Source organism: Sceloporus occidentalis, unplaced genomic scaffold, assembly GCF_023333645.1.
Source record: "Sceloporus occidentalis isolate IW3139 unplaced genomic scaffold, rSceOcc1.0.p SCAF_204, whole genome shotgun sequence".
NCBI lineage: Eukaryota > Metazoa > Chordata > Lepidosauria > Squamata > Phrynosomatidae > Sceloporus > Sceloporus occidentalis.
Window position 1 is genome coordinate 1221200 of NW_028317184.1, and position 22339 is coordinate 1243538.

General features: G+C 38.6%; 3 protein-coding genes across 3 annotated transcripts; 1 reads left to right on the plus strand and 2 right to left on the minus strand.

Annotated features, from left to right (window-relative positions):
* The first annotated feature begins 468 nt into the window (after positions 1-468).
* LOC149278018 (olfactory receptor 6N1-like) lies at positions 469-1404 on the plus strand. Its single transcript, XM_089502513.1, has one exon. The coding sequence runs from the start codon at positions 469-471 to the stop codon at positions 1402-1404; it is 936 nt and encodes a 311-aa protein (XP_089358639.1).
* An 11657-nt stretch (positions 1405-13061) lies between these two features.
* On the minus strand, positions 13062-16366 carry LOC149278019 (olfactory receptor 6M1-like). The gene is made up of 2 exons (XM_089502514.1): positions 16343-16366; positions 13062-14018 (listed from the first exon to the last, which is right to left on the minus strand). The coding sequence occupies exons 1-2, from the start codon at positions 16364-16366 to the stop codon at positions 13062-13064; spliced, it is 981 nt and encodes a 326-aa protein (XP_089358640.1).
* A 3203-nt stretch (positions 16367-19569) lies between these two features.
* LOC149278020 (olfactory receptor 6F1-like) lies at positions 19570-20583 on the minus strand. The gene has a single exon (XM_089502516.1). The coding sequence runs from the start codon at positions 20581-20583 to the stop codon at positions 19570-19572; it is 1014 nt and encodes a 337-aa protein (XP_089358642.1).
* Positions 20584-22339: the final 1756 nt, after the last annotated feature.

The following is a 22339-nucleotide window of genomic DNA, read 5'->3' on the forward strand; positions in this document are numbered from 1 at the left end:
GAGGCTAATGTGACCCATCCATTTCAATGGGGCATGGCATTATCAAAATGATATGTTGTATTGGCAATGCAATGTGGTTCATCATTACAGGGTATGCTGTAGTAGCCTCACTTGTACAGTACACGGACAAACCCACTTATCAATTTTATTTGTTACTCCTGCTGGGCTAGCTTTATGTGGAAATCCATCACTGCTCTGTATTGATCTCCTGCATTGCAATACAATGCATTTGTGCAGGGACATGATATCACATGAAGTCAAGACGCATGCTGCAACTCCTCTCTGATATTCAGCCAAATCACAACATTCTGTCTGTATAGTCATGTCAAAACTGGAGGGATGAGAGCTTAAGATAGATTTATCCCTGTGGTTGTGCAGGTTGTTTATTATTATAAACTTGTCTGTCTAGTAAATCATAAAAAAAATCCCATCTTATTGGTGAACTGTTTCCAGCTGCCAGAAAACATAATGGGAGATCTAAATCAAACACTTGTGACAGAATTCATCATTCTGGGATTCCCTAGTCTTCAGAAGCTTTATCCTGTGCTGTTCCTGATCTTCCTATTTATCTACATTTTTACTATTACAGGTAATATTGCTATCTTTCTAACAGTGTTTATGAACTACAATCTTCAAATCCCAATGTTTTTCTTCATCAACCATCTCTCTGCTATGGAAATTTGGTATACTTCAGTCATTGTCCCCAAAATGTTAGCCAACTTTGTGGCAAATAGTAATAGTATTTCCTTTAACAACTGCATGATTCAGCTTTACCTCTTTAGCTCTCTTGGAGCATCTGAGTGTTATCTGCTCACGGCCATGGCTTATGACCGATTTCTTGCTATATGCCAGCCATTACACTATTCCACTCGGATGACCAATGCAACATCTCTCCAGCTGGCCTCTGGTTCATGGTTGGGTGGCTTTATTTCACCAGTACTTCCAGTAGTATTGATAGCTAAGCTTAAATACTGCGGCCCCAACAAAGTGAACTACTTTTATTGTGATGCTCAACCTCTCCTCAGATTGTCCTGTAGCAATACACATTTTACAGAAGTGGCTATTAGCATATTAGCTTCTGGTCTTATCTTCAGCTCTTTCCTACTAACTGTTCTTTCATACATCTTTATCATCTCCACAATTTTAAGAATCCCCTCTGCCATCGGAAGGAAAAAGGCCTTCTCTACATGTGCCTCTCACTTGACTGTAGTTATAATTTATTATGGTACTATTACCTGCATGTACATGCAACCTATGTCTAAATTTCCGTTAGATGTCAATAAAGTGCTCTCACTTCTATACACTGTAGTGACACCAATGCTAAACCCTATAATCTACAGTTTAAGGAACAAGGAGATGAAGGAATCCTTAGGAAAGGTTATAATAAGATTGAAAAGAAAGTAAAATCTTGTATATTAAATGTGTATTGCTTTTTTTTTTGTAAACTACACATTGCAAGCAAGAAACAACAGTCATAATGTGTCCAAGTGGCAGGTACCATATAAATAAGCTAAACCAGAAAATGTGAACCTTGAGGCTGCTATTGTTCATGTAAACATCACGGATTCACAAATATATATAAATTATCTCCTTATTGTAACCAAGTTAATAAATGAGGTATCACGCGTATAAAATACCATTGAGATGAAAGTAAATGCTTATTTTTAAGAGGTATATTTTTATCTGTGTATAAGTTGCAGTTTTTGTGTGTTTAAGTGATTGTGTGGTAGCATCAAATAAGTATTATCTTGAAGGAAACCTAGACAACTGCCTTGCTGCTAGTAAATTGGACACCGTTCCAAGAGCTGGTCAGAAAAATGTACTTCACTGATGATTTTGTTTGGCCTGATTCCACAGTAAACTCCTCAAATTGTCTGTTGTTTTTTGTTTGTTATTGTTTACATTTGTTCTAAAGTGTGAAAACAAGATTATATGTATACTTCCTTATCTCAGGGGTCACAAAATTATTCCTCTGCATTAAGTTATCTCCTGTATTGTTAAGTTGCTGATTGTTGTTCCGGTATCCTTTATAAAAGTGGGTATGAGGAAGAGAGATAATTTCAGGACAGGAAACTAGTTGTGGGTGAGGTTGTGGTTTTGCCTAAGACCTGCAATGTTCAAAAGGAGATAAAAACAACAAAATAAAAGTTTACAGTTTGCATTTTTTTCTCATTTTTCATTCTTTGTAATTTTCCAATACTTGGTCTTCTTATCTAATTCATCTAACCACGACTTTAAGCATTCAACAGTAGAATAAATGTAGCAAAAAATATTCTCTGTATCGTCTTTCTTTCCACAAAAAAAACCTGCTATTAGACTTCCACTTACCACCTCACCTATTTCTCAACATTTCAATATATCCCCACTCCTACAAAGATCCTCTATTAAGCTCATGATCTCTATCCTGAAATATGCAGCAATCTGATGGAACAGCCCTATTAAATATATAACCCCCTTTCCATATCACCTAATCTGTAAAATCTTCTCCAGTGCCATTACAAACTTTTCTTGGCTTAGTTAGATTGCAGCAAATCTTATATATATATTGCTGCATACAGTAATTCTTATCAATACACATATCATACAAGAAAAAGATTTATAGATCTGGCTAAATTGGGATGAGCAAGTGATTATTTATTAGAAAAGGACCTTTTTCAAAAATGGATTTATTCTCGGGCATAACCACCATGCATAATACATAGTACCCTCTACATCACATCCCCACAGAAAAAGTTCTGAGCAGGCATGATATATTTTGGCCAATCTCAAAGGCACCAGGTACCATCTGTACAATACCTTCTGGTTCTGGTCTCCCAATGTCTTGCAGATCTACACATCCCAGACATATTTCTAAAGATCCGCCGCATGCAGCTTCATCAAATATAATACTCCTCTCCCCTTCCCATTACACCATATAAGATAGTTAGATAAACTCCTTGCTTGCACTATAATATCATAACAACAAAATATCAGGCCTTTTGTTTATTTTCTATCCAACTGCCTGAGAAATTCCTGTATGGCTGACCCAGTATTTTGTGTGCCCTCTAGGATCAATGATTGTACCACATATTTAACTCTTAGATACAAAAATAATTCTGATCCAGAAAGTTATCTCTTGAAGAATAGGAAGTAAAATGTATTCTTTCTTATCAAATACATTTTTGTATACTTTACTTAATTTCCCAATTGTTATGATACAAATGTGGTGAAAATGTAGATTCTGGCATTTGAGATGTCACTCATCTAAGTTGTAGAGTCGGAGATATCACCGAAACCAAGGCCCCCCAACTTCAACAGCTGGTCTGTTCCTTATTTGCCCCTTGCCCCCCTTCCAACATACAACATTTGTGATGTACATTCACGTGACGCCACTGGATTCCTGTGTCTCCTCGACGGAACAAGAGACACTGCTGAGCAACACAGAGGTAAGCAGGAAAAAAGAAAAAAAAAAAAGCTACAGCCACTGTATAAGACACACCCTGTTTTTGCACCCCAAATTTTTGGAAAAAAAGTGTATCTTATACATGGGAAATACGGTAAATGTAAATTTCTCATTTATTTAAAATAATTTAATAAACAAACAGGATGTTAAAAAAAAACTTTGAGAAAAATGCATTTCTTATTTCCCAACCTGTCCCCCCTAGTTATGCACATTTGAGCAAAGGCTTGCCACACTGCCTCCCAGATATGTCACATACACCCAGATATGCCACATACCCCCAGATATGCCACTCTGCCCTCCCCACATATGCCTTATACCCCCAAATATACCACTCTGCCCTCTCCACATATGTCTTAGCATTTGCAACGTTTTCCATTATCGATTATTATCATCTAGATCCCCGCAGCACTTCAGGGGACCTCTGCTACTGCTGGCACTTCTGCCGGGACTTCTATGACTGAGCGGCATCACATGACCTTCCGTCACGCAGCAGCGGTGGAGGTTGTTTATGCGCATCCTGCCAATGCTCACCGGGAGGAGGAGGATTCCCCCGCAGCACTGCAGGAGACATTGATCCTCCTCTCTGGCAGCTGGTGAACCTCCGCTGCTACCCGGAGTAGAGGTTGTCTGCGCGCATTGTACAGATGTCCACCGGCTTCCCCCACTAGACCCCAGGGAGTCTGGAGCATGGGGGACAAGTCTGGAGATGCATTGGTAAGTCTGGGGGGGGGCAGAGTGGCATATAGGGGGAATAAAGCATATCTGAGGGGAGAGGGGTAAATAGAGGGGTATAAGGCATATCAGGGGGCAGAGAAGTAAATAGGGGGTGTAAGGCATTCCTGGGGCGGAGTGGCAAATAGGGGGTATAAGGAATATCTGGGGCAGAGTGGCATATAAGGGGGAATAAGGCGTGTCAGGAGGGCACAATGGCATATAAGGGGGCAGAGTGGCATATCAGGGAGGCAGAGAGGCATATAGGGGGGTATAAGGCATATCTGGGGGGCAGAAGAGCAAGCCGTGGGGCAGATGTGCAAGGAAACCACATACATAGCATAGCACTATTAATTTAGTGTAGACAGAGCTTGTCATTACTGTTCTGTATCTGAGAGGTTTACAAATGGCCAGGTATCGGTCTAAAGCCATAACCAACAGAAACATATCTTCAGTCGATCCAAGTGAAAAGAAGAAATAAAATACATTGGAGTGTGCAAATGAGTCTTCAAACAGATCACAACAACTATAAAGAGATTAGATAAGTTTGTTAAAATATAAATCATTAAGAACACTATAAAGAGGCAGAGTCGCTGGTCTGGTGACCTGGGATATCCAAGGAAATGGAATTCTGTTAGGATGGTATGGCTGTCCTCCATCCCCTTTGGTCTTTTGGCAATCTGTAACATCATATTACATAATTAAAGTCAACCTGTCATAAAAATTCCCCTTTGTTTGGTAGATGTTCTTTTTAAGTTGTAAAAATGACATTTCCCTCTAAAACAGGACACGTGTTGATCGGTGTGGCTATAGAAGGGAGTCGGCAGAGCTACATGCAGGATGGACAGGATAAAAAGCATGGCCATCCTCCCAACATATCGACGAGCCACCTTGTCGCAAGTTGGTTACGTGGGCGATACAATGGAAGTCTGTGCTTTAACAGCACATAACTCCATTGGGGCTGTTGAGAGGTCATGCACACAAATACACACATTGATATGTATGTTTAGTAATATTCATAAAAGCATTCATGCAGTCTTCTAGTTATATTACTGAAAGTCCCATACAGGACAGGGATTAAGGAAGGTATAACATACACATTTTCCCTTTCAATAAAACCATTGTATTTCTTAGAGTGCCATTTTAAAAAAATATATTTGGCATGACACGTCTACTTTAATATAGAGGAAAACCACATCTGATATTGAAATGCATTCTTATTTTCCGCAGTCGTCGTGTTTTTTCAAGTATCACATAATACACATATTGCTTAATTTATTTCTTAGAAAGAACTGTAATGCACGTTTAGTTGGCAAAATAAAACATCCCCTTTAATAATTTACATATTTTTAAAAGACGGTTTCTTGCAGCAGACATGCTGTTTATTTTCATAAAAAGACGTCTGATCAGGTTGTGTTTATTCATTAATCTTTTCTTATGAGCTTAGTTAGAATATTTTATTCTGAACTAAAATACTTGCTTAAGACTGTAATTTGCCATCAGTCATCAGAATAAGAAAACTGTTTATTAAATTTTATGGATACCTTTGTAAAAGAGAAGTAGTTGTATCAAATTGAATATCCTTTAAAAATACTTCAAAGAAATCTAAGAGAAACTTTAACAAAAAATACAAATAGTATTTAAAGTGAAAGGCTTAGTTTAATTAAGGAAAATGGGTTGTCCTTAAACCCATTACGAACAATGCATTGTGAGCCCGTACATGTAGGGGCTGTGTCATGAAGGGATAAAAATGCAGCTGGCATTGAACATTTTGGTTTTTAAGTGCATCGATAAGAGTTATTTTTTTATAAAAATATGGACTGGGTAGGTTATCTGATGCCATCAGATATTTTTCTAAATTTCCTTAAAAATAATTTTATAAGACCATTTAATACATATCAGAATTCCACACTTTAGAATCCACATAACAGTCTGGACCCAGTTAAAATATATTAAGTTATATTTATATATGCATATGCCTAAAATAATCCCAAAGTGAAACATTCTCCAGATGATTGGTATGTTTTGATTTTACCATTGCAATTTGGTGTTGCAAGAGGAACTGAAATCCCAGGTTGATGTGTGAGCGCTGTGGTTAATAAAATGGAAATGAATGAGCCAAAACTAAGACCTAAACTAGATAAATAACAATGGTTCAGGGAAACACAGGGTGCCAAAGGTTTGATAACATGAATTTATAAAGAGTAACCATGAGAAATCTGCACATATTTTGTCGAATCCTTGTATTATTAACCAAAATATAATAATTTTGAAAGACCCATAAAAGTAACAGATCAGAAGCAGTTTAAGGCATTTGATATCAATTGATATAGATAGAAAATTGCTTTTAGAAAAAATGAGATTACCGCAGATATCTAGCATTGTGAGGTATAAACAAGTTTTAAAAGTAACTTCCCTACAGTCTCCTTCACTTCCTTGTTTCTCAAGCAGTAGATGATTGGATTAAGCAATGGTGTAATCACTGTGTAAATAACAGATATCAGCATGGGCGTAGGAACCCCTAAAAATCTGGGGGGACAGCATTTTCCCCCATCAGATCCCCACTTTCTCACACACTATCTACCCCCTCTCACACTTTCTTACTATCTGCCCCCCTCCCTACCCTCCCTTCTCACTAGCTACCCTCTCCCTACCCTCCCTTCTCACTAGCTACCCTCTCCCTATTGCCCCCTTCTCACTAGCTACCCTCTCCCTACCACCCCCTTCACACTAGCTACCCTCTCCCTACCCCCCCTTCTCACTAGCTACCCTCTCCCTACCCTCCCTTCTCACTAGCTACCCTCTCCCTACCCCCCCTTCTCACTGTCTACCCCAGGGGTGTCCAAGGTTTTTCTGCAGTGGGCCACTTCATCAGAATTGTATACGTGCGCGGGCCACACTCATTTTTCACTGTGAGAAAATATGGCCTTTAATAAAATATGCAGATTAAAATAAAGTAAATGACACAAAACCTTTACTTTTCCTCTCACTTATTTCTGGGCCTAGAAAGTTTTGTGACTACAAATTCAGGACTCAGGATAATTAAAAATGAAATAGTTCTATTTATTCTAGGGATGCACCAAAATGAAAATTCTGGACCAAAACATTCACGGTTCACTTAGCCAAAACCGAAAATGACCCCCAACCTTTAAAAATAATAATAAAAACCCACATTTTTAATAAAAGTAGGTAACACACCACAATTGGACAAAAAAAAATTAGCAATATGACTTGGCATGATAGGAGTGTGATTGCTAACAGCAATCACACTCCTATCATACCCAGGCAGCCAAGCCAGTACATTCTGGTACAGGGTGGCTGTAAGTGATGTGCAGACCCCATACTGCTGGCAGCATCAATACACAAGGGGTGCAGCTAGCTATGTTTCAGCATGTACTGGCTGACTTGGCATGATAGGAGTGTGATTGCTAACAGCAATCACAGTCCCATCATGCCTAGGTTCCAGCACTTACACATCCAACCGTTAAAAGCTGTAACCTAGGCATGATGGGACTGTGATTGCTGTTAGAAATCACACTCCTACCATGCCAAGTCAGCCAGTACATGCTGGTACAGGGTGGCTGTAAGTGATGTGCAGACCCCATACTGCTGGCAGCATCAATACACAAGGGGGGCAGCTAGCTAGGTTTCAGCATGTACTGGCTGACTTGGCATGATAGGAGTGTGATTTCTAACAGCAATCACAGTCCCATCTTGCCTAGGTTCCAGCACTTACACATCCAACCAGTAAATGCTGTAACCTAGGCATGATGGGACTGTGATTGCTGTTAGCAATCACACTCCTATCATGCCAAGTCAGCCAGTACATGCTGGTAAAGGGTGGCTGTAAGTGATGTGCAGACCCCATACTGCTGGCAGCATCAATACACAAGGGGGGCAGCTAGCTATGTTTCAGCATGTACTGGCTGACGTGGCATGATAGGAGTGTGATTGCTAACATCAATCACAGTCCAATCATGCCTAGGTTCCAGCACTTACACATACATTCTATCACACACACACTCATTAATTCACAGATTCATTCCCTCAATCACGCATACTCATTCAAACACCCTCCCCACCCCCTTACCTGCACTGCAGCTCCTCGATGCCGCTCACAGTCTTCAGCAGAGGGCGCGGCCTCCCTCTGCGTTCTCTGGTACTGCACAGAGGATGTGATGTAATGTCACGTGAACTCTGCTGGGTTCCGGTTCCTCTGTGCAGTACAGAAGACCCTCCCACAGGTAAGTAGCAGGGCTCGAGGTGCGGACCGCGTAAGATCGGTTGCCCTGGCCCTTGGGGGGATTTCTTAATTATCGGTCCCCCCCGCATGAGTTACTGGGGGGGATCTATCCCCCCCGTCCCCCCCGGTTCCTATGCCCATGCTAACATAATATCATTAATATCATTAAGAATGCAAAATTACACTATGATCTGTATTAGATGACCCAATGTATCATTAATTTGTAAGATAGATAAATATTTCTTATATTAATGAGTATATTAAGTGATCATTTCTCACCTTCTCTGCAACTGAAACATCCATTTTACAGGATTAGGAGCAGAACAATAAATGTAATTTCAGCTGTAGGGCTATATATATACGGTATATATTGCTACTTACTTAGAATGACATGATTCTTTATTCTTATTGGCTAAAAGTTGTTGTCTTATGAGGAGATGAGAAATGTGATAAGCAAGCCAAAATAAATGTAGATCTGTGTAAATTAAATATGCAGATTTTATTGACTGAAATAATGGTAACATGATTGTATAGAAAATGCTCTAAAATCTCAAGAAACGGTAATTAGGCCAACTTTGATAAGAGAATTTAGAGAGAAAAATAGAATGGGAAATTCCCTCAACAACCAAATGGATTGGAAGCTCATAAGAGCAAACCCCTTTTCTCCTTCTGTACCAGGATTGCTAACCTCAATGAATGTAATGTAATTGTGCTTGTTAATTACCCCATTGATGAGTAAGAATATTTTGTGCCCTGTGAAATTTAGCATTTCTTAAATTATTTTTTAAACTTTTTTAATTTTACAAAATAAAATACTTCTCAGCTCAAAGCTTGTCAAGGAAGAAAAATTACAACACAAATTTGAGATTTGTCTACTGGAGGGATACATGGAACAGTCTCCCAGCAGAAGAGGCTTGAGGTCTACAGAACCCCAGAGATTTGTACATTTGTTTAATTTGATATAGTCTTACTTAATGCAAGGAAAATGCACTTTACTGGGGGGTGGTGGATATGTTGAACAGCCTCCCAGCAGAAGATGCTTGGGCCTCACAGAGCCGCTAAGAGTTGTAATTTTATTTAATGTAATAAAGTCTTATTCAATGTAAGAAAGGTTTACTTTACTGAGAGGGTGGTGGATAGGAGGAAAAGCCTCCCAGCAGAAGAAACTTAAGGTCCACAGAAACCGCGAGCCTGACCCCAGAAAAAGTAGCATCTTGTAATTACTGGCAACTGACCCTGTACATGCGTGAGCAAATGAACCAAAGTTAAAAAACAGCACTTTTGCCATTCGTTTTCCTTTGTTTTATTTAGGTCTCTCCCTGTTATCGGAGATTCATACAAACACACTGAATGGGCAATTGACATTAAAAAAAGCAAGTTTGTATGAGTTCGAATGCACAAGTCTAGTATTTTTGTGTCCAGAAGTGGTAGATCATTTCAGTGGGTAGCCCAGTGTGCAAAATTCAATCAAGATTTCAGCTACTTTATTAAGTTTTATTAAAATTCCAACTAGTGAAAGTGAATAAAAGGAAACAGTAAATTTAAAGCCATCAATATGAGTTGATTTTAACTACGGGGCTGTATAATATAGTTCTGTACATCTCTGAGGCAGGTGTATATAGACCCATTCTCGATTTCACAAACGTGTTATGCTATAATATGGTTTAGGATATCGGAACATTTTAGTGGCAGTTAAAAGCAACCATAAACAGGCATCCAATAGCTATGTACACTTGTTTTTATCTTTTCCTAAAAAGAGGGTCAGTTATTGAAGACCCCCCTCACCTCTTACCTGCGGCGTCCACCGCACGCCGCACTCCAGCGCAGGATGGGCTGCGTCCCCGTCTGCCCGTCCTCCCCCCTCCATCCCTGGTTTCCAGTTGGTCACGTACCGCGACCCACACACACCCCCATGGTGGGGACAGGGGTGGGCGTGTCCTGGCCTGTGTGGACCCTATCCCATTGGTGGAGATAGGGGAGGCGGAGAGAGAGGCTGGAAATCCCTTAGGGGGATTGCATAGCAACACGGGAGGGCAGGAGCACCTGGGAGTCAGAGGGAGGAGCTCTACCTGTGGATCAGTATAAAAACCCTGCACACCCTTCATTCACTGCTTAGTTATTGAGCCCTCTGGTTTGCTTTGCTCTACTCAGACCCAGCCCCTTTCGTGTTCAGCTCATGCTATTCAATTGACCTCCCAGCACCTGATTTTGGCATAGTTTTCTGGACTTCATGTTTATCTTCTATTGCCGCCTGCCCTGATTCGGATTTACCCCCCAGACATCGCTTTTTGTACTTGGCCTCCTGCTTGGCAACAATGCTCTATGCTCCCAGCCAGTCCTGCTAGAGCCTGACATGGAGATTATAGAATAATTATGAAGATTGTGAGTCATACAAACGGAACATTCACATATAGTAACATGAGAACTCAGTAGCTTTTTCTTGCATTGTCTATCTATAAGACATTTGGATATAACCCATTAATATTCTAACACCAGTATAAAAGTGATTCAGTATAATAAATCATGACTTAACTCTAACTTTACTGACTTTTATGATTTTGAATGTTATGCACTTTATATTAAAATATACACTATATGGACAAAAGTATTGGGACACCTGACCATTACACCAACATACTTTTATAATTTATAAATTGCATTCTAAATACAGAGACACTGTGGGAATTTTTGCCCATTCATCCAGTAGTGCATTTGTGAGGTCAGGAACTGATGTTGCACGATAAGGCTTGGCTCACAATCTCTGTTCGAGTTCATCCGAAAGGTAGGGTTGAGGTCAACCAAAGATGGGGTTGAGGTTAGGGCTCTGTGCGGGCCAGTCAAGTTCTTCCACACCAAACTCATCCAATCATGTTTTTATGGACCTTGCTTTATGCACTAGGCACAGTCATGCTGGAATATAAAAGGGCCTTCCCCAAACTGTTCCCACAAAGTTGGAAGCATAGCATTGTCCAAAATGCTGACAGTTTGATGCAGCTTTTTAGCTGTGTAATGCATGTTAATACAGGTTTAATTTGGCAATAATGCAAAAGCAGTCAACAAACAGTTTTTAGATCAACTCACAGTAATGTGCGATGTTTGTGTATCACAATTCACAATAATATGCAGTATGACACACACACTAACATAACCAAAGACACATGTTCACATACTAAAATATCCACACACACTCACAGATATACTCAGACACACATACTAACATACTCAGACACACACGTTTTCTAACATACCAAGACACATACTTTCAATAGTATACCTAGACATACTGCCAACATACCCAGACACACACACGCTAACATACCCAAAGACACAGGTTCACACACTAAAATACCACATACACACAACCATTAACATACTGAAGCACTCACACTAACATACCTAAAGACACACACCAACATACCCAGACAGACACACTAACATACCCAGACAAACATACTAACATACCCAAAGATGCATGTCCATACACTAAAGTACACTCACATGCACAATAACGTACATACACTTTCACTAACATACCCAGACGCACACACTAACATACTTGGGTAAAGAAATGTTTACACACTAAAATTCTCACAGACACTAACATACAATTTACCCAGAGATTGCCAGGTAAAGCACTGGTTCTCCATTTCTCCAGGTCAAGATCCGAATCCTCCGGGTCAAGATCTGAATCCTCCGGGTCGCGGGATCAGGGTGTGTCAATACCCTGCTCCCTTTCAATGGGGCTGCTTCCCGCTGACGTCGGTGGGCCACCGACATCCAGACACACACACACTAACATACCCCAAAACACATGTTCACTCTCTAACAAACAGGGAAAAGAAATATGTCAGTGCGCTAAGCTAGTCTCAGGCTCAAATAATACAAATGTGTAGTATGAGGCCTACCAAACAGGCATGAGCATGCTGCAAATACAGTGTATTGGCTGTACAATGTATACAAAAAAAGTTTATTAGGGTGAGAAGCGCAGACAGTTTTTGTTTTTGGTACTCACTAACATACCCACACATACTAACATACCCAGACACAAACTAGCACACCCAGACACACACACTGACACACTAGCATACCAAGAAAGACACACATGAAGCTTACCTTGCAAAGCCTCATCCCATCTTTGATCCAGTTTACTGTGCTACTCCTGCAGGTTCACTCAATGTGTTGTTGCGTAAGACCACTCGACCTCGTCTCTTCCTGGAAATTAGGCAGTAAGTCCGGGTCCAGGGACTTACCTCTTTATTTCTACTCTGGGAGCATTGCTCCAGCTACCTTGATGGGATGCAATTGCCCCGCCAATAGTTGAAAGTGCGGCTACCACTGCAGAATTTATGCCACTGCAGGCCACCTTTAACCCGCGCACCACATCTTGGACGCCCCTGCCATATATCCTTGCAGGCGGTTCTAATCAAACATAAATCTAGATTTATCCCATTACAGGTTTTTGCAACTATTATTGTATGATAATATAGTATAATGTTTAATAAATATTCTGTTTGTATCTCTGTTTGCTTTGTCATATGATTTGTGTTTTTAGCAAATAAACAGCAATGAATCAAATAAGAGCAGAAACAATATCAATAAAGAAGAGTTTCTGTAAAACTTTATTCCCATGCTACTCATCATTTCATAATTAGTTTGTGCGCAAAATCACTTAGAATCAGAGTGAATTCCATTCCTTAATGATGACTTTGGATTCATCACTTTCCTCAGAGCGTCTTTCACCTCCTTGTTACGCAGACAGTAAATTATAGGGTTCAGCAGGGGGGTCACCACAGTGTTGAAGACACCCAAGAACTTATTTACATCTATTGGGTATGACACATTAGGCCTTACGTAAATAAATATGACAGTTCCATAAAGAATAGTTACCACTGTGAAGTGAGAAGCACAGGTAGAAAAGGCCTTTTGCCTGCCTTTGGTAGATGGGATCTTAGAGACGGTGGAAATTATGAGCACATAGGACACAACAGTAAGAAGGAAAGAAGTGAGAATGATACTGCAAGCAAAGAAGAAAACAACAATCTCCTCTATAAAAGTCTCTTGGCAAGACAACCTAAGAAGAGGTGGGAGGTCACAGAAGAAATGGTTAATTATAGCAGGTTGGCAAAATGTCAGTCTTGATATCAAAAGAATAAGAAAAAATACAGAGAGAAATCCTATTAACCAGCAGGTGGAAGTTGCCTGTATACATACTTTACTATTCATGATGGAGGGATAACGTAGTGGATTGCATATAGCCAAATAACGGTCAATGGCCATTACTCCAAGGAGAAAGAATTCAGCTGAACCCAAAGAAAAATAGAAATATGTTTGTGTGATGCATCTAAAAAAAGAAACATACTTCCATCCTGCCAAATTAGCCAACAGTCCGGGAACAATGGATGATGTATACCATATCTCCAGAAAAGAGAGTTGGCTAAGGAAGAAATACATTGGAGTATGAAGTCTGGTATCCACACGAACCAAACTAATGATGGCAACATTTGCTGTCACAGTCAGTAAGTAAATACAAAAGAAGACCACAAAGAGAAAAAACTGCATTTCAGGTGAGAAGGCAAACCCAACCAAGAGGAACTGTGTCACATTGGTCTGTTTATCCATTGTCTTCTTCCTGTCAGCATGGTTATGTCTACCATAAGTCAAACAATTCCAAACAGACCCTTACAAATAATTTAAGGCATATATTAAAATTTGCCTGTGATTCTCTATTCTAGCTAATGCTAAATTGCTAAATGCTAAACTAAATTAATCTTCTTTCAGCCACTTATACTAAATAACAAAAAAAATAGTTGATCCATAAGATTGCCAATGTATTTTTTCAATTTTTAAGATTGGAAGGGTTCTAGTAGAATATATTCTAACAGGCAGAAGTTTAGATGTGTTCTTATTAAATTATTCTTCCAAAACTAATTTAAACTTTCAAACATAGAATGGCTCAATCATTATATAACAGCAAATAATATCAAATATACAAATGTTCTAATCTTTTATTTTTGTCTAACTTCCTTTTAGTATATTTTTTATTGATGCAACTCATTTACCTAAAGATCATTTTGAAGTAACGGTCTTAGTAAAGTAAAGCATTACATACATTTTCCCTCACATAGTTTCCAAAAACTACTCACATTGACCGGTCTTAACACAAGATGCAACTTACGCTCTAGCAGTAAGTTGTTATTGGTCTACTTCATGCCTGTCTTTCCCACTACAATCGATTATGAATGCTGTTGCCAAGCTTATCGCTCTGCTAGCACCTCTCCCATCGACCTCTTTACTGGCTGCCTGATGGCTGGACAGGTTTCAGCTTAAAAACTTGGTCTTCACCTACAAAGTGCCTAATAGCAGTTCCCCTAATTACATTTCCTTATTTATCTCTAAATACATTCCTACCTTGTCAATCTGCTGATCCTATGCTCTGTTTACCCTGAGAAACACGTATGTGGCTGGTCCATCACAAGCAATTGCACTTTTGCCTCTTGTATAATATAAATCCACTATATTGTAAGCATCTTGTTTGAGCTGGGCCCTCCTCACATCTTGTTATATGATACACGACTTTTGTATGTCCTGTTTACCCCTTGTAGAGTGAGAATATGATATATAATATATATCAGCTAATAATAAAATAAAAAATAATAGTAAAAAATGACACTCACCTTTCAATGGTTCATCCAGGATTTCTTTATTTCTTATACCCTTGTTTTGTTCTTTCTATCTCTGTATGTTGAGTCATTAAGCAATCCAGTTGATTTTACCCTTAGAATTTGTTTCCACACGCTTTCCCTCAGCGGAATTCTTCCTTTTCAGAATATTTGATAAAATTAAACTAAAAACACCCATAGCATATGTTAAATTTAAAAAAAAAACACTGATTTGCTTTTTCAGTTTATATTATGTTTTACAGAACATGTGTTTACACAGTCAAATAAAGAAATAAAAAATAAAAAAATTATTTGTGTTTAAAATCAAAATATAAAAAAATACCTAAATTTCTTTGCCAGTGATGGCCTTATTTCTTGTTATTTCCGATAATTCTTTAGCATTACACATGACTCATTTGGTGGCAATAGCACATATGACTTTGAGGTTTGCTAAGAAGAATATAGCAAAAGGGCAAACTTCAATATCTGAAGCACAGCTACTACATAATATATATGTGGGTGTATGTGTTTGTATAATAAAACAGAAAGAATGTTTAAATTAAAAAAACAAGGCTTAGTAGGCATTTCTTCTGTGACCTGGATGTCAACATAACATTCTGGACCACAGCAAGTTATTTGGTTGGTTGCATCTAGTCTCCCTAACTAAATGTATTTCAATAGTTAATTTATTATTTATTAATTAAAGCCAAAATACAATCTATATACAAATTCAAGAAATAAAAATAATTATGATATCCATCACAAAATAAATAGCTGTTAGATGCCCAAACACATTTTTGAGAAACACAGTATAATGTAAAACCCATTTGAACAAGAGCTATATGATATTTATCATTGTCAAAATACAATTTGTTACATTACAAGCAGATAGTTTGTACATTAAATATTTGTGTTGAGTGAAAAAAAATGTTTTTGTTACATTTGTGGATAGACTTGTTTAGAGTAACTACATTTTATTTCCTGCCTGTGTTGCATATACCAAAATGTTATATGAATGATGTTGTTATGTTACGTTACAATGTATGAACATCAAGCAGGCTATATATAAAAAAAAGAAAAAGATAAAAAAGTAGTAACTAAAGTAACTTGAGTAACAATTGTCCAACTGTTGATGAACCACAAGTCCTATGGTCCTCACTAAACATTTTGGTTTGCATTAGTTAGGTGAAGATTATGATAGTTCTAGTTTACCAATTCTCCTAAAATACTTGCTAGTAACTATTAACATGTAATGCCAACTATGTAATGAACCTGCTTACATTTCACCTGAAGTATATTTAATATGCGCATTTACCTTTTATTTTATATATGCTGTTCTCACAACTGGGAAAGGTTTAACAAATGAGTTCCTTCAGAAGGTAAGCAATTTTATTATAATTATACTTTTATATTTTTTGTTACCTTGTCAATGCTTAGAACCTGGGTCAAACAGATCATACTTTGCTAGACTGCTTGCAATTCAGTTTTCCAACAAAACCTTATCTGCATTCATATTTCCACTGATATGTTACTACCTGTTTTACTCCCAATATGGCATTGTATGATCTGTTTGTTTTCATCAGTTGCATGGTCTGGTTGTGTCCTTCCCTTTCTGACACATCGTAACCCTCTCTCCAGGTCTCTTAGACAAGGGAAGGAAGGCTGACTGGCAAGGAGAGATAAAGAGGATGATTGTAACTCTTGGGATACTTGGCAGTGTTCCTTCTGGGGCCTTCCTGCAGCTTTATTCTTCTGAGAACAAGTCAAGAATTACCGCAGACATATATGTGGACCTGGAGCCTTCGCCAGTGGGATTTAATGTAACTACCATGTAAAGTACATTTTTGGCATTAATCAAGGCAATAATAATGTCTTTACAGACAAGAACGCAATTCACTGCTCTCTTTATTGAATGAGATTAAACAAAAAGTCCTTTAAACATTTTTACATTAGTGTTCAATTAAAAAAATATATGCAACATTGATCATGTTCATTTGTAAAGAAAGAAAACAGAACAGGAACTAGTTAAACACACGTTCAATAGTACAATAAGATACATTTCCTGTGGCTGACCTACCCTGTGTCCTGGGCTGGTTGCAAGTCATTGCCCATTCTGGCTGCAACTTATTTTTTTATTCATTTTTAAGCAAATAATGGCTATAAAAACAGAAACAAACATGTTGAACCATCACAAAACTTTAGCAGGTGACCTTACCTGTGACTGCTTGGTCATTGATTACCCTGCCCTTGGCCCTTTGAACAATAGCTGAAAACTCCCAGTAAAGAAATTCCAGGATACATTTTAAATTAGTTTGTAAGTATTTTAATGTTTTCTGGGCATGCACCTAGACCCCCTGCTCGAGCGAGTCAGCGCTGAAGTTAAAAGGTGGTCATTATATCATGCTCAACTGAGCATGTCTCTTGCAACCTTAGGAGCTGGTGGATGGGGAAGGAGGCAAATGCATGTGGTGGGATTCTATAGAATTCTTCCATGCATTTGCAAGGAGAAAAAAAAATTAAAGGGACCACTCAGATGTTTATGCATTAAAAGGCATATAATGGTTGGAGTGTCCATTTAAGATCAATTCTCAAAAAAGTCTCAGCCTAACTATTTTTGTGAAGGATGCGCAGGCACTAGAGTGTTTTTTCAGTGATGATAATGCATACAATCAGGTACTTACTTACATCTGACATGATTAAATATAACCACATTCCACTTCTAAATCAAATTATATAATACCTGTCTGTATGGGCCTACCCTCATTTTACTTGGTGTGGTAAGAGAATGTAGAAACCACAAGGCCACAGTGCAAAAATTGTGCCACCAAACAGCCTGCCTGTGCCATGTTTCTCCAGCTTATCAGTGCCTCCAAACAGTTTATCTGTGGCATCTTTGCCCCAAACAGCTTGTCTGTGCCATCATTGCCACTTCCCCCCTCCAACACTATGGCACACATATAGAAACACACTTGCACACATTTACATATGCTAACACACAAACCTAGTCACTAACACACATGTACAAACTCCTTTTCACACCTTTCATGATGACACACACAATCCATTTCACACCACTTACGCATACATGCTCACTCAGTTACACATACACATCTATGCCCACACACCCACTTACTTATACACATCTACATCCATGTTCATGCACGCTTATACATCCACATCCATTGCAACATACACTTATACATAGAGATGCATGATCATATCTACATCCATGCTCACACACTAATACATCCATATCCATGGTCACATACACTTATACATAGACATGCGTGATCACATACACTTATATATAGACATGCATGATCACATAAACTTACACATAGATATCCATGCTCATATACATATAAACATACATACCCCCCTCACTCCCTCCCAAACCTCCTTACATCTCACTGTGAAAGCAGCCTTTCTTTCACTATGGGGGTACCCCGCGTAATGTGACCCCAATGCGTGTCTGTCTCTCTCTCCGTGCCAGTTCCAAATTATTCAGAAAGGACCCTTTTGACTGGTCTAGGTCGGAAGGGCCCTTTCTGAACAATTTTGCAGCAGGACAGAGAGATGTGAACAAGTGGTTGCAGGGTTACCCAGGCCCCTAGAGAGGCGGGCCCTGCCACAATTGCGACCCCTGCAACCCCTTAAATGCATTGCTGAACTTACTATTTGTTTTACAAGCTCTGCCAATCCAGTTACCTAAAACTTTTTTCAGGAACCTATTCTCGCATGATCCTCCAATCAGAGAGGACATCACTGAAAACTCCACAATTTTGGCAGAAGTTCATGTGAGTGCAGAATGGCAGCACTTTCAGTGACACCCTCTCACCCGATTGGAGTATCGGACATAACCTGGCCAAACTGGCGGTGACCTAAGGTGAACTTTAGCCAAAATTGCTCCAAGTTCGCACCAGGTTATTTCCATGGAGCTGCAGACATAGAAGAAAAAAGATAAAAGAGAGAAATTGAAGAGGAAGAAGACCGAAGCAGTTGTAGCTTTATCCATTTTCAGATTTAAAAACATTGCATACTCATTCCAGATCACAGGAAGTAACACTACCCCATTACACCCAATGATAACTCATTTAGTAGTAGGTTTTTTTGTACATAGAAAGCTAATACTGCTTATTTTTACTATTTTTTTAGTAGTTAGAAGTGACATTATGGCTAATACAGTGCCCCAAGCAGTGTATGTGATTTTGGGTAGGTTTATTATTAGTTTAATAGAAAACATTGGTTTTTCTAGGTCGGTTTCAATGTCTCGTTTTCATGCATAAAGATCTATGAGGTGAAAAGACGTATTTAGAGCAAGACAGACCACCAATATTTTCCAGCTCTGACATCATATATATTTATGTGTATACTTCTCATTTTTATTATTACTTGTAAAAACATTGACAACATACAACCGTTGTATCACTAATGATCTACTTTTTTGAACTCATAATTCACCTTATAAGAGGTGTCAACAGTAATTCTGGGAAATACAAACTAATTTAAAAATGCTAATGTATATTAATATGCCTTTGAACCATATTCTGCAAACCTTGTTTAATACTTACATTTCTTAAACTGTATATTATAGGATTAAGCAGTGGTGTCACCACCGAATAAAAAACAGACACAGTTTTGTCCAAGTAAGATGTGTTTATGTTTGATGGTCTCACATATGTGAAAATTATAGTTCCGTAGAAAATGCTAACCACAGTAAAGTGGGAAGCACAAGTGGAAAAGGCTTTTTGTCGACCATTGACTGTTGGAATTTTCAGAATTGTGGACACAATTAAGGTATAGGATATGGCAGTTACCATACAGCAACTCAAGATTAAGATCCAAGCTTGCCCAAAGAAAGTTGTAACTGCTTTTGAGGTATCAGAGCAAGACAGCTTCACCAGTGGACCAAAATCACAGAAGAAGTGGTCAATTTCTCGTTCAGCACAAAACAACAGCTTTGAGACCCAAACAGTTGGCATTATAGGAATAAGGCAGCCACTTATCCAGGACACAACAGCCAACCAACAACAAACTTGATGGGTCATTATGGATGAATAGCGTAGAGGGTTACAAATTGCTAGGTAGCGATCATAACCCATGATAGCTAAGAGTACATTTTCAATTGAGCCCGAAAAGAATACAAAGTAGAACTGGGTCAGACATCCATGCATAGATATAGTGACACGTTCAATCAACAGCACATACAGCATCTTGGGAATAATGACGGTAGTGTAACCAATCTCCATCACTGAGAAGTTGCATAGGAAAATATACATAGGAATATGAAGCTTGGGATTCACCTTCACTACTATGATTATTAGCATATTGGTTACCAATGTGATACAATATGAAGCCAAGACAATTGTAAATAGAAGTTTCTTTATCTCATGATGCAAAGGGAAGCCCAGCAAAATAAAGTCAGGGATGTTTGTTGTGTTCTGTAAGTCCATATTCCCATCTTCTGTATCTGCTTCATAAAGAAGGTTAAGTATGATGTAATTTAACATTTCACAATCCATGTACATGACATTAAATTCACTGTTTGTCTACTGCTGTATTTGTCACCTGATTGAGTACACTGTGACAAAATACAACTATTACGTTTCACACCAGAGTAGTCAAAAAGGCAACCCAAATTGTTTTTCGAGGACTACAAAAAAAATCATGTGCTAGATTAAGCTAACTTTATTGATAGTATATTCCTAGCTCTGTTTTTTGAAGGTACTATTCCATATAACAAAACATTAATTATACTCTCTAGTATGTAAAAATAACTAAGGCTTTTTTTATTGTTGTTGCTCTTAAGAAAATCCTTTACTTATATACACTCTCCCCTTCCCTTACTTATCAATGCTCACTTCCTCTGCCTTCTCCAGCTGTCCATTGCTGAGGTGCTATCTGTATCTCACCACTCATTTCCAAAGGTTTTTAAGAAGCTTTTTCCCAGTAGGCCACTCCAGCCCAGTTGTGCTGCCGTTGTAGTAAAGTGGAGATCTGTGCAGCCTCCTACAATACCAAGGATTGTAGGTAAATACAGCCACCAGCACAGACCTCCTACACTATTGATTCCTCTTTCAAAGTTTGTGCATCTCCTGGTATCAGGCTTTGGGATATAATGTGAAAAACTACAGGAAGAAGGAAAGACGAGTCAGTATTGTAGAAGTCTGTGCTGGTGGCTTTACAGACCTACATTCCTTGGTAAATGTTGAGTCGGTCCAAGTGAAACCTGCCACAGGCCCATAAGGTTTACATAGGCCCATGGTAGCTGGCCCTTTTATCCCACATTAAAAACATCCTTGATGTCAATTAAGTGTTTAAGTTTACATGATTAAAAAAAAAATATGGGAAGGGTTTTGCCATTCAGCATTGCTAGGAATTATGTAAGTAATGCTTTATTTAGATATTTAGTATTACACTAAACACGGTACAGTATGTGTGGATACATGACGTTTACGATTTTAGCATTAACCACAACATCACAGAACAGTGTTTCTTGATCATGTTTAAATAAGTCATTATACAAACAAGGTATTGAAAGGAAATTTAAGCAAAAAAAGTTAAGCAAAATAAGCCTCCTCATTTTACTACAGTAAACAAGCCATTGGAACTGCATATTTGATAACATTCTATAATATATCTATATCTTCAATTATTTCTGGTGTACATTTTGCACTAGTTTCACATCTGTGTAGTATTCACAACTATAATAAATAATTAGGGGTAAGTGAAATGGCCTTAAAGCAACAATGATAGAGCTTAATACAGCAAAGGAATTTAAGCATGTATAGAAATAAGGTTGTTCTGACAAGACCAAGTGAGGATTGGAGGCATATAACAAAAATGAGCAAAGTAATTGGGACAAATGGCCCTTGTTTGTCACCAAAATTATGTGCCTTTATGCCTCATAGAAAACTGATGCTGTGTAACTGTTATAGGCAATGCGCCCTGATGGTAGCCCTGATTTTGAGATACTGCTAGAACAGTGATGGGGAACCTATGGCATGTGTGCCACAACAGGCATGCCAAGGTCTCTGTTGTGACACCTTGCCAGGTTGCCAGCTAACTGGTCACATTTTTAAATCAGCCCAAAGTAAAGGGAGTGTGAGGTCTGTTCATGTCCCCCTGCATGCATCATGATGGAGCATTGAAACAAAGGTCTGTATGAACAGATCTTAAGCTCCAATGACAAGAATTGGGAGGGGGAATAGATGGAGAAAGAGGAAGATAGTAAGAAAATGCAGAGAGATAAAGGGAAGGGATAATGAGGCAAGTGGATATGAT